Source organism: Oenanthe melanoleuca, chromosome 26, assembly GCF_029582105.1.
Source record: "Oenanthe melanoleuca isolate GR-GAL-2019-014 chromosome 26, OMel1.0, whole genome shotgun sequence".
Classification (NCBI taxonomy): Eukaryota; Metazoa; Chordata; class Aves; order Passeriformes; family Muscicapidae; genus Oenanthe; species Oenanthe melanoleuca.
In genome coordinates this window covers 3,646,359-3,658,814 of record NC_079359.1, presented here as the reverse complement: position 1 = coordinate 3,658,814, position 12,456 = coordinate 3,646,359, and the positions used below count along the sequence as shown (strand labels likewise).

Below are 12,456 nucleotides of genomic sequence, written 5' to 3'. Positions count from 1 at the left end.
GCGTGGGCCCTGTCACATCTTTCCTGCTGACTGGCACAACGCCACAAATTGCAAAAATCTGTCCTGCAGCTTCCCTGGTAGCTCATCTCATACCTTTGCTCCCCTGCTTTCAGTGTCGAGCAGGGAGCTGTCGAACATAAATATTTGTTGTGGCCAGCAGCGCCAGGAGACATTTGCTCTGTAACTCCAGTGCTTCTCTCAGTGTTCCCCACCAGCTGTACCCCTTGGTGACTCCCATGAGTTCTGCTGCAGAGTGCTCAGAGCTTTCTGGCAGCCCTGGGAAGCCCAGCAGGTGTGCCCAGCCCTGTGTCCTGTGCTGCTGTGCCCCACAGGGACGTGGTCCCAGGGCCCAGGGGACGCACAGCTCATGGCCCTGGGAGGTGGCTCAGGGGCTGGAGCTGCCCTGGGAGGGCTCAGAGAGCTTTGTCCTGCGATCCTGAGGACACAGGGATGGAGGTGGTGCCTGCCAGGCAGCCTGGGCCAGTGCTGGGAGCTGCTGCTGTGCTGCCTTTGGAGCATCTCACCTGCCAGGGCTGTGGGAAGGAGGCACAGGGAGAGCAGCACTGGAGTTAGCAGGGTGCTCACAGCTCTTGGCTCCCAGCCTGCACACAGCCACGATTGCTGGGTGGAAATGAAGGCAGAAATGCTGGCAGAGGCACCAGGCACATCCCTCACCCAGAGAGGGGCTGCTGGAAGGGCAGCAAAGTGCACCTGATGTGCTGATGCCTCCTGCCTGTTGGCTCTGCAACAACATGCATGTTTTCCTGGCTAAATAACCTCATTTAATGGGAAAAAAAGCACTTATCTCCCCACAAAAGCAGGTGGAGATGCAGCAGCAGAAGGGTTGTTGAGGGAAAAGCCTCCAGAGCCAGCCCCAGACCCGAGGTGTGCTGAGCCTGGCACAGACACATCCAGCACCATCCTCATCCTCCCCGTGCCATTCTTAAGGAATGTGCTGCCCCTGGAACATCTCAGCCAGCTGTAGCACACCCAAGGGCATTTCTGTTTAATCAGAATTGAGAAGGGTAAATACAGTTTGCACAAAACCCCAAGAAAGCTCTGGGTGCCTAATAATGCATGAGATCAATGGTGTGGCTGAGAGGGTAGGAACACACTAAAGCACTGATCTGGTCAGATAGCCAGCACTCAGCTACCTAATTAATGACTGTACAGCTTGTGAATCAGGGAAACATCTTTGGTTTCAAGTCTATTGATTCAGAGCTTCCATTATTTCCTAAAAGGTACTGATATGAATTTTGGAAATGTCCCAATGTCTATAATCTGCAAGAAAATTATAGACCCACAGGACACGCTTTGCTCTCTTGTATTTATGGTTGCAAAAAAAAAAAAAAAAAAATTTCTTGACCTGATACAGTGAGGTCAAAGAACAATTTCTGTTCTTTTATACCCTGAATGGGTCCTCTCAGTGCAAGGAGAGGAATAGAAGATGAGATGGTGTCCAGGGGCTGCTCTCACCATCTCACACAGGGCTGCTCTTTTCTGACATCTCATCCAAGATCTCCTGCCCTCGTCCCTCCCACACCAACTAAGAACAAAGAATGCATGAAAGAACAGACCCAATCAAAATTTTATACAATATTCATTAGTATTCTGCACATCTAAGTGGAATAAAGATTTAATCTTTGCCTTACCTGAGAATGAGCAGGAAATAATTTGGCAAAAACCTCATCCATCAACAAGATCTATTCCCCTAACACTTAGCAAAGCTTTAAGTGCATTTACTTGTCTTTCTAGTTCCATCACTCTACTCCTAACAGCTACAATTTCTTTTCAGCAGATCATTATATCACATTGAAAGGAATCAAACACAGTTTCTGAAAATAAACGGGTTGTTTGCTCTACAGATGTGGGATCTGTGTGTAGAAAATAAGATTTTTTTTTTTAAAAATCCATTTTTAGAAGGTGTTTGGAAATGGTTCTGCTGACTTTGGATAATGATGCTTTCTAGTTTAAATAAGACATTTGGTTTGTTTATATTTCTCTGAATTCCCATGGGCAAGGCAATGATGGAAAGAGCTTTTAGGAGGTGTAGTCAATGAAACTGCAGGTACAAGAAGTGCTAAGAGCCATGGATAAAAGTTATTTGATGGGGCACTAAAAGAGTAAATTGTGTTGGCCTCTGTGTAATCCAAAAGTACCAAACATTCCTGAGTGCCATCTGCTGGTTAATTCCCCATTTATACTCTCACACACCCAGCCCCATGCTGTGCCAGCTCCTTGAGGGCATCTCAGAGCTGTTCCAAATGCAGGCACATCTCAAATAAAAGCTCAGTGGGCCCTTCTTGGTTGTCCTCTGCCCAAAAACTCACACCCAGCTTCAGAGAAAACTTTGTGTTTCTCAAAGATATTTTCATTTTATGCAGAAATGTTGGGCACTGTCAGTCATAAACCTTTATTACTGAATTCATCCCTGCCCACTGCAGGGTTGATACCAGAATACATTCAGTAATCTCTTCCAATCCAAACCAGTCTGTGATGACACTGGCTGTCACAGAAAGTTTCTGGGGAGCTTGTTGCAGTGCACAGCCAGGAACACAGCAGCACTGTGTGTCAGGAGCTCATCTTTTCCTGTTTGGCACATTCCTGGAGGATCCAGGAGACGTGTACTGTGCATTCAGACAAGACTTGATGCTAATTTGATTTCCTCACTGCGTTGATTTGGTGTGAGATGCCCCATTTCCTCTGCATGAGCAGGAGTGCAGGAGCTGTGTCTCAGCTGTGCATGAGCTCTGCAGAGCTGGGAGGTTGCAATAGCAAGCACAGACTCCACTGAGGCAGAGGAACATTGTCCTTAACTAAGATGTGCAGGTGTGACTGATTTTTCCCATTCTCTGCATCCATTTTTAGCCAAATCACGTTGGGGTGCACTGGAATCATCACCATGAAGTGCTCTTTGCTCCAAATGCAGAGTAGAGGAAATGCTGGGGTGGAGGAGGAGGCACCTGGCTGGCTCTGCACCTTTCCAATAAAATGTGTTCTCTGTTTTATTGAAGGAAAGCGTGGACCTGGGCGAGATCATGTTTTCCCTTTGTTATTTGCCAACTGCAGGTCGCCTCACCCTAACAGTCATTAAATGCAGGAATCTCAAAGCTATGGACATCACAGGCTACTCAGGTGGGTGTTGGTGGCTGAGGAGGGTACCTGGCATCCACATTTCATCCTCTTCCCTCACTGGATCCTCAGTAGATGGTGGGTGAGCCATCACAAAATGCCTGGAAAAGCTTTGTCTGTGTTTTAAGTGCAAACAACATTTTAAAGTAGAATTATCTGTTTCTTGTTTCCCATCCCACTGGAAGGTTTGCAGGGCCAGAGCTCTGATCCATCTCTTGGGTTGCACACTTAGATCTCTGGGAACACTTTATAGCCAGAATTAATTCTGTCACCCCAAGATCAGGAAAGGATCATGGGCCACCTGGAAAAATCCCACTGGAATGTGCATTCCCCTGTACAGTGGCCAGTAGTCAAACCTGAGGATCACAGACACCTAAAGACTGTTTGCATTTGCAGTTTCAAAGAGCTGACTTGCAAATTCAGCATGCATAAATTCTGGTTTTCATCATAAAACCCAGTTTCTTTTCCAGACACCAACTTCAGAGTATTTGAATTTCACTGTACAAAAAAAGCAGTAACAACAGAGACCTTTGCAGAAAATGTTTCTGCTCAGCTGGAGCTTAATGCCATAGGAAATATCTGAGAATTGAGACTTCAGGTGAAGCCAGCTCAGCCTTTCTGCAATAATAATAATGCAGTGCTGGTTCTCTGGTGCCTGAACCTCACCACCCACACCAGTATGAGAAATTGAGGATTTTACTGGTCTGCAAACAAACTTTTTTATAGAAGTCCATTTGAAGAGTGCCTCTGACTCATGGGAAGTCACAGGCCATCCTCTGATACAGCTGTTCCTATATTGCAAAGGTAACTAAACACACCTCCATCAATAAAAGGTCTTCTCCTGTCTCTTCCTCCCTAGATCCATATGTCAAAGTGTCTTTGCTCTGTGATGGGCGAAGACTGAAGAAGAAGAAAACCACCATAAAGAAAAACACACTTAATCCCACCTACAATGAAGCAATAATCTTTGACATTCCCCCTGAGAACATGGATCAAGTCAGCCTCCTTATCTCTGTCATGGATTATGATCGGTAGGTGGGAGGCTCTGGAGGGGAGAGCATCCCATTGGGGGGTGATTTTCCTGCTCAAATCCATTTTCCACAGTGTTTTCCACAGCCTCCATGGCAGAGCACCTGTCTCTGGTGATTTATTGCTACACTGACATTGATATTTATGGTTATGGAAAAATAACGAGTTTGGCAAAGCTGGTCCTTGCTTTATGGCCTTTCCTTGAGCAAGTGCCATGTTCCCCTTGGTTATTTACTCGTCCTGCAAACCATTATAGACAGCAGATAATGTCAGTCTGAGCAGCACTGCGTTATGAATTATGTATTACTGAACCTGGGGTTATTCTTCCTGTAGAAGACACACTTCTGTGTGTCTCTGTTCTGTGCTGACCTACAGAAATAATTTAAAACTGCTGGAATGACCTGTGGTGATGGCAGTGCTGGGGCAGACACCCCAGCCCAGGCTCACTGTGATGTTGACTGGAGCCAGGACTCAGACAGATGACACGACTCTCTGTGATCCATGTGACAAAAAGCACTTTATTCTTGTGAACCCTCCTTAAACAGAGGGTTTGGGTTTGTCAGGCCACACACATGATTGGTTACAGTCCCAGTCACTCATTTCCTTGGCTAATGATAATTTCACTTGGGGTTCAATGGATGGGCTGGGATTTTTTGTATTTGTTCAAATCCATCCCATCACCACTGACACAGGTGCTTCCAGACTGGGTGGGTTTAGTCTGCAGCTTGAAACCAGCAAAATGCAGTGTGACAGCTCAGCAGCAGCAGGAGCCAGGCTTTGGATGGGGTGGGGTGGGCAGGCTGAGGGATGGAGGGATGATGGATGGATGGATGGATGGATGGATGGATGGATGGATGGATGGATGGATGGATGAAGGGATGGATGAGTGATGGATGGATGGATGATGGATGATGGATGATGGATGATGGATGGATGGATGGATGGAGGGATGGATGGATGGATGGATGGATGATGGATGGATGGATGATGGATGATGAGTGGATGGATGGATGGATGGATGGATGATGGATGGATGGACGGATGGATGGATGGATGGATGGATGGATGGATAGATGGATGATGGATGGATAGATGAACAGATGGACAGACATTTGGATAGATGATGATGGTGCTGCTCTCTGTCCTTCCCCAGGGTGGGCCACAACGAGATCATCGGCGTTTGCCGCGTGGGGGTGAGCGCCGAGGGGCTGGGCAGGGACCACTGGAACGAGATGCTGGCCTACCCCCGCAAGCCCATCGCCCACTGGCACCCGCTGCTGGAGGTGAAGAAATCCTTCAAGGAGGTGGGTGGGGCTGCCCTTCCCCTGCAGTGCCTGTGCTGTGTGGGCTGGCTCCAGGCTTTCCAAGAGCTCCTGCTCTCGTCTGGGATTTTCTGGGCAGAGCTGAGGGAATTTTCTCACCAGAAATGAACTCTAGAAAACAAGCACTTCTGTATTGCCTCAAAATAGCTCCTCGAGCAACACTGAGAACTGTATTTACAGATGTGACTGTTACATTTTGGGTTTTTTATTTTCTTTAAATTTTCTTTTTTTTTTTTTTTTCCTTTTTAAATTAGAGATTGAGAGCAGTAAGGAAAGAGAATGCTGCTCTGATTGCAGAACAAATTGTCCAGGGATATTGCCTATTTCAAGTTTCAATTTTTCATCCTAAAAGATTTTTCTGTTGACTCATCTCCGAGCCTTTGAGGGAGAATAAATAGAACAAATGTAATTGCTCTAAGCATCTCCAGAGAAAGAGATTGACTTGATGCAGCCCCAGATGATAAAATAGGGCTGAAATGCCCCGGTACCATTTCCACCATCTCTGGCATTTTCTTCCCCTTTGCACTCCAATTTCTCACGCTTCTATAGAGCTCTTTGGCTTTGCCTGATTTAGGTCATAATTTCTGGAGGAGAGAGATGTGGAAAAGGGCACACACGCCTTTGACACTTCAAGTATGAGAAAAAAGCAGCAGCATTTGAGGTCAGTGATATGACAATAAAGGCAATAAAACCTCCCACTGTATCTGGGGCTGAGGAGGAATTTTCCCTCAAAGCCACAGAATAAGTACTTAAAAAGCATCTCATTTTCCCCTTGAAGTTCAGTGCTGAGCACTGAAAGGCAAGCACTGGGCTTGCTGAGACTCCACAGCAGTGTGAATTAGTGTATAAACCCTGTTTTTCTTTGAAATCTGCTCTTTCCTCCAACAAGGAGGCGAGGAGGGGTGGGGAGGCCCTGCACAGGTGCCCAGAGAAGCTGTGACTGTCCCTGGATCCCTGGAAGTGTCCCAGGCCAGGCTGGAGGGGCTTGGAGCAGCCTGGGACAGTGGAAGGTGCCTGCTCAAGGCAGAGGTGGGACAGGATGATGTTTGAAGTTCCTTCCCAACCCAAACCATTGCATGATGAAGTCAGTTTGTGCTCAGTGCCCTCTGTCCCAGCCCAGGTCGATTACACACAAAGGAAAACCTGGCAGTTGATATTTTAGCTTAAGGCAAGGTGGAGGTGGATAAATCAGACAATGGACACCTGAAAATTCACCCTCCCTCATTTGAGGGGATCTGAGCCCACCTTTTACTGCTGTGAGTCAGCACAGGGATCTGCTGTGCAGGACTGGGGTGAGTCAGAGCAGGATTAAACCCTTGAGCACTTTGTGTGCAGTGCTGACTCTGCCACTGGGTGCTGAGCAGCACCAGGATTTCATTCCCTTCCCCTGGGCAGGTGTCACCTCCCAGTGCTGGGGACCAGCAGCCACCAGGTTTCAGCAAAATGGAATTGATCCCTCATTGGGTGTCCTGGCATCTGCAGCACCTCACAGTGTGACACCAGCTGCCATGGCTGACCCAGGGGCAGGAGTCCCTTCTCCAGGTTGCAATTTTTATGGCTTTACTGCACTATTTTTCAGAGGAAAGTGAGGTTTTGAAAGGAAACTCCTGTAAAGTTTTTGAAAATCACCAAGAAAAATGTAAAAAAAAAGGCTTTATTGTTGTAATGAAACACAGAGAAACCAAGGAAGACATGGAAGATGACTCACCTTCTAAAATGTATTTTGAGAGCCATGGCTGAGCCCCCAAGACTCTGGAAAAAAACTAAGTGAATCATTTCACCCCCAGTGCACAGGTCAGGAGTTCTGCTTAAAAGGAAAAAAGAACCTCTCTGATCATCTGTTCTGGTATTTTTGCCACAAACTGGTTCACAGAGCCAGCAAGCAAATGGTCCCTGTGTTTATTTGCCCTTTTAGGTTTTAGCACTGCTGTCTGCAAATCCCCAGTGCAGCCTAAAAGAAAAACTGAACAGAAAAGGCACAAGCTCCTGGAGAAAAATTAATGGGAAATGGCATTTGTTGGTTACAAGATATTGCATCATCTTTTCCATGTTGTGTTTGGGTATCTTTGAAAAGAAATTTGGGGTTTTGGTCCTGTAATCCCAGCTCTGGGTCCCTGTGAAGCTGCTCTGTCCTTCCAGGCTCTGTGGGCTGCTGGCTCTGTGTCTGTCTGTCCTGAGGCTGCTGGGGGAGAACTGCTGGCCCTTCATCCTTCCTCACCCTTTGTGGGGGTGAACTGGCACCCTGAGCCATCATCTTCATCTTCTTCTTTGTCTTCTTCTTCCTCTTCCTGTTTGTCTTCATCTCCGAGCGTGTTTGTGCCGGGCAGCAGCTGATGGAGAATTTGCTTCCCAGTTGTTCCTTGTGGTCTCTGTGTGCTCTGACCATCAGCAGCAGCTCCATCCAAGCCCTCCCTGGTTGTTTCACCTCAAAAGGAGCCAGGATGGAATTGTCCCAGTGATGTTGGAATGGAGGGATGGGTGACTGGAGCAGAGCTGCCACACTGGGGCTGGGGTCCCACCCTTGTCCCCAACACTCAGGGGGGAGAAAATTGTGGGAATGTGGAATTTCTTTGCTAGCCAGCACCCTGCCTTGGAGAAGATTTGGCCAGCAGAAGGAGCTCCCACCATATTTTGACTTCTGCTCAGAGTCACAATTTCTGCTGAATTTACCAGGAAAATGTCACCAGAGCTGGGCTGCCCTGACCCCCTCACCCTGCCACAGCAGGGATGGATGGATGGATGGATGGATGGATGGATGGATGGATGGATGGATGGATGATGGATGGATGGGTGGATGGGTGGATGGATGGATGGATGGATGGATGATGGATGGATGATGGATGGATGGATGGATGGATGGATGGATGGACGGGTGGATGGGTGGATGGATGGATGGATGGATGGATGATGGATGGATGATGGATGGATGGATGGATGGATGATGGATGGATGGATGGATGGATGGATGGATGATGGATGGATGGATGGATGGATGGATGGGTGGATGGATGGATGTTTGTGTCCATGATGTTGGACCAGCAGCCTCCTCCTGTCCTGGGCCATGATTCTTTGTCCACCACAAGGACCTGGGCAGCTCCAGCCTGTCCCAGCAGCCACAGTGCTGGGCTAACATGGCCCAACCCCTCATTTCTGTGCCAGCAGCAGCTTGGGCCCTTCCTCCAGGAGCTGGTGCCACTCCCTCTTTGCTTTCACTGCTGGAAAAGGTTCCAGTGAAAAGGGAAACACTTTGGATGCACATCATGTCTTTGGTTGCTCCATATTTATCAACAGTGAATAACAAACCCTAATGACTGCACTTCTCTAATGACCATCATCATTAAAGAGGGAACATGGAGAACATGTGCAAATGAATCATTAATTACAGGCTTTTAAGCGCTATCCTCTTCACACAGATGTTCAGAAGGCGAGATTCTGAGCAGAAAGGGAGAATCCCTCTTTGTGGGGTTATTCTGACAATAAATTCTTCCCCTCAGCACAAGTTGTTCCAGTGTTCAGCCCCCCAGCCCTGCTGGCAGCTGCTCCCTCCCCGAGTGCTTCAGCCACCCCACCCCTGCACTTCTGCATTCCTCCTCCCATCAGCCAGGCTCAGGGCTGTGTGCACAAAGGGAAACAGAAAATTACAGCTCCTTCTTGCAGGCTTTGAAGGGAACTTCTGAAAAGGGGATTTTCCCATCCCTGTTATCCGTGGCAGACAAATCGCGGTGTCGCGTCACCAGCGCGGCACAAAACTCGTCCTTGATGTTGGAAGTGCCTCTGACATCCAGCAGGGGAGCATTGATTTGTTTAAAACATTGCTCCAGATGAAAACTGGTAACTCTGCTGAGAGCCAAGCCATGCCCATAATGAAGAATAATCATTTGTCTTTAACAATAAGTCCTTCCAGACTTCTGGATCTGTTTGGTTTTGATTGAACTGGTTCTGGTTTCTGACTCTTGGCCACACAATGCATGGTCCACCTCTTCAAATTAAATGAAGTATCTCCAGGTTCCTCTCTGGTTGTTTGGACCTATCCTTGGAAGAGTTTTCATCCCATTTTTGGAGCAGCAACACTGGCATTGTCATGCAGACATCACAAGGCAAAGAGCATGGGCAAGGCTCTGCCAAAAGCCCATTTCTGTTGTAATTTCTGCAATCTGTTCAACTCTCATGGGGAGGTTGTACCAGTATTATCAATTCCTCAGGGATTTTAGCCAATTCTTCTGACATGACAAACACAGAAGAGAGTGTTTCCTTACCTTAAGGCAGCTGTTCTCATCCTCTCCATTCATTAATTTCTGCTCAGCCCTGGTGAAATACCGGCTGCTCAATGCAAACCCGTGCAGTGAGTTACTTTACACTCACTGGTCTCTCTGGGGAAGGAAATTGGTCAAATTGGTCAAATTTTTGACCACTCCAAACCTGTGGAGCATCTGCAAGGCCCTGCTTGCCCTGTGAGCAGCAGGCTGCTGTTCTCCTGTTTTCATTTGCCAAGGCAAGGCTGAGGTCTGGTTCCCCAAGTGAGTTTTCACCCAGAGAAATGAAATTCATACATGCTTAAACATTAATATCAGTCAGCAAAGAGTTTCTGTTGATGTGGGAGGGGAGGGAATTGATCCAGGCAGTGGAAATTCTGCCTCCTGTTGTCTCTGGGAGATGCCTATCATTTGTCATTGGAATTTAATAAAACAAGATGGTGAGATGGGCAAGTGCTCAAAACCTTCAGGAATAATGGGTTTGAATTATGATAATAGCCCCCAAGGCAGATGACAAATAATTTATGATCGCCTAAGTATGGCAAAAAAAATGTTTGCTCTATCCACCAAGTCTCTGATCTGATTTTCCCTTTGAGAAATGTCTCCAGTGCTGTGGACAGAGCTGCTGTGGAGTAAAATCACCAGACTGGAAAGACTCAAGTACTTCTGAGCTTAGACTGTATTTTTAAACTGAAAAGACAATGGCAATAAAGCAGGGAAGAGCTGAGAGCACTTTGTCCTCACAGCACACACAGACACTGCTTATTTTCCTTTTATTTTTTTTCTTGGTGAGGAATCCTCACAATTGAGAATTGATTTACAAAGCAATAAAGTAAATTGTTCAGCAGTTCCTCCTGAGTGGTTAAACACGGGCATTGCATAAATTGGAACTGTAGAGAAGATGAGAACACAGCAGGGCAGGAGATTGGGATGGGATGGGATGGGATGGGATGGGATGGGATGGGATGGGATGGGATGGGATGGGATGGGATGGGATGGGATGGGATGGGATGGGATGGGATGGGATGGGATGGGATGGGATGGGATGGGAATGCTGAGGAAGAGGAGAGGAGCAGCACAGTGCAGGATTTGGAATAATAATAATTTGGAATAACGAGCTGGTTTCTCTCTGTCCTGCAGTGGCACGGCCGGGCAGCGAGCTTCGACAGCCAGGGCTCCTGTCCCTCCCCCAAACCACCCCCCACGCCGTGATCCAGAGCAGGGACAGCAAAATGGGACTAAACCAAGTAATTTGTGCACTTGGCCTTCAGTCTCAGTGGCTGCTGAGGGGCGCTGGCAGCAGCAGGACTTTCCAGTCTAGTTGTTCCTGCGTAAGTAAAGGTAGAAACCGTTTCGTGGTCAAATATGTTTTTGTCTAATATGTCTCCCAAGGTGATGTTATTTTTGTGGCTTTTGCTGTGGATCTGTTTCCAGAGGGAGAAGGTGGTGGACTGAGACATGTGCTGGGAGTTTGGTCTGTAAAATAAGGTGTAAAATAGTTTTTGGTGTGTGTGGAGGCTGGAAAGGGGCGAGGAGGTGTCTGCAGAGGGCAGAGGTGGCCGGGACAGGGCAGTGGCAGAAGATGGGAGAGACTCTTCCCAGCCACTCCTCGAGGTCAGCCCAGCCCTGCAGCGTGTCCCTGGGTTTCCTGTTCATGTAGAGGTGTCCATGAGCTCTTAGAAGTTTGTGCAGTGTGTACCCCACGATTCCTTTTGTCATATATTTAAAAAAATGCTGTTGATTCCTCAGGAGGGGAACCCTGGGTTTTTTTCCCCTGTATCTGAAGTCTCCCCAGAGCTATTTGCATGAACAGTTTCTTCAGCCCCCTTTGTAGCTGCTGCTCATCCCCCAGGACATCCCTGCCTTATCTAGAGTGGAGGGAACAGCTTTGCCACAGGTGGGAGTCAGGAAAAAAGGGGGAAGATGTCACAGAAATGGGTGAGAGCCCTGCATGACCACTGGATCTCATCCAAGTAATAAAGGGTGACCCAAGGGGGAAAGAGAAATACAGAAACATGACCAGTGCTAAAAAAAGCTCCCAACCTTTTTTCTTAAGACTGTCAGCACTCCCTTAAAGAATAAAGTTTCTCAGCCCAAGCCCTGAAGGAAGGTCAAGTTCTGGGGAAAAAAAAAAAAAAACTAAAAAAAACCAAAAAGAACCAAAAAAACAACGAAGCTTTGCTGGTTCCTTGGCTGCAGAGGCCAAGAATGAAGTTAGAATATCCCAAGTTCTGGCTTTACAGCTAAATCAGCTGATCTTTATCAGCCAGCTGTGGATTTTGGATACTTTCTCATCCTGGATTTTTCTCTGAGTTAAGAAGTCCATTAGTGCTGTTTATTCCACCCTAATTAAATTAGGCAAAAGCAAATCTTTTGGTTTGGAGGTGGAATTTGTGAGCGAGGCAGAGGGCTCTCCTCCCCTCAGGTCAGCAGGACTGTGCTCATCAGCCACAATCCTCAGGTCAACTTCAGTTCCCATTTTCCCAAATGTCACCACGTCCCCCCTGGCTGCACATCAGGGCTGGCAGAGAGGGGTGTGTGCATTGCTCCTGGGTGAGATGAATCCTTTGTTCAGTGATGGGTAAATACATCATTCCTCATCACACCTTGTGTCTTAATTCTCTTTATGTGCCACATGCTATAGGAGCAGAAACTCAATAAAATTATTTTATTTGTAAGTGCTGCCCTGTCTGGTGAAATATTTCCTCCTGTGGAAGCAG

General features: G+C 47.3%; 1 protein-coding gene across 1 annotated transcript in view; it reads left to right on the top strand.

Moving 5' to 3' along the window:
- Window positions 1-12,456, top strand: part of SYT6 (synaptotagmin 6) — a 38,122-nt gene extending 25,666 nt beyond the window's left edge. Inside the window, exons 4-7 of the mRNA XM_056511310.1 lie at window positions 3,015-3,135; window positions 3,992-4,163; window positions 5,315-5,465; window positions 10,877-12,456. Of these exons, the coding sequence (XP_056367285.1) occupies window positions 3,015-3,135; window positions 3,992-4,163; window positions 5,315-5,465; window positions 10,877-10,948 (516 nt within the window). The 3' untranslated portion in view covers window positions 10,949-12,456. The remainder of the gene's footprint in view (window positions 1-3,014; window positions 3,136-3,991; window positions 4,164-5,314; window positions 5,466-10,876) is intronic.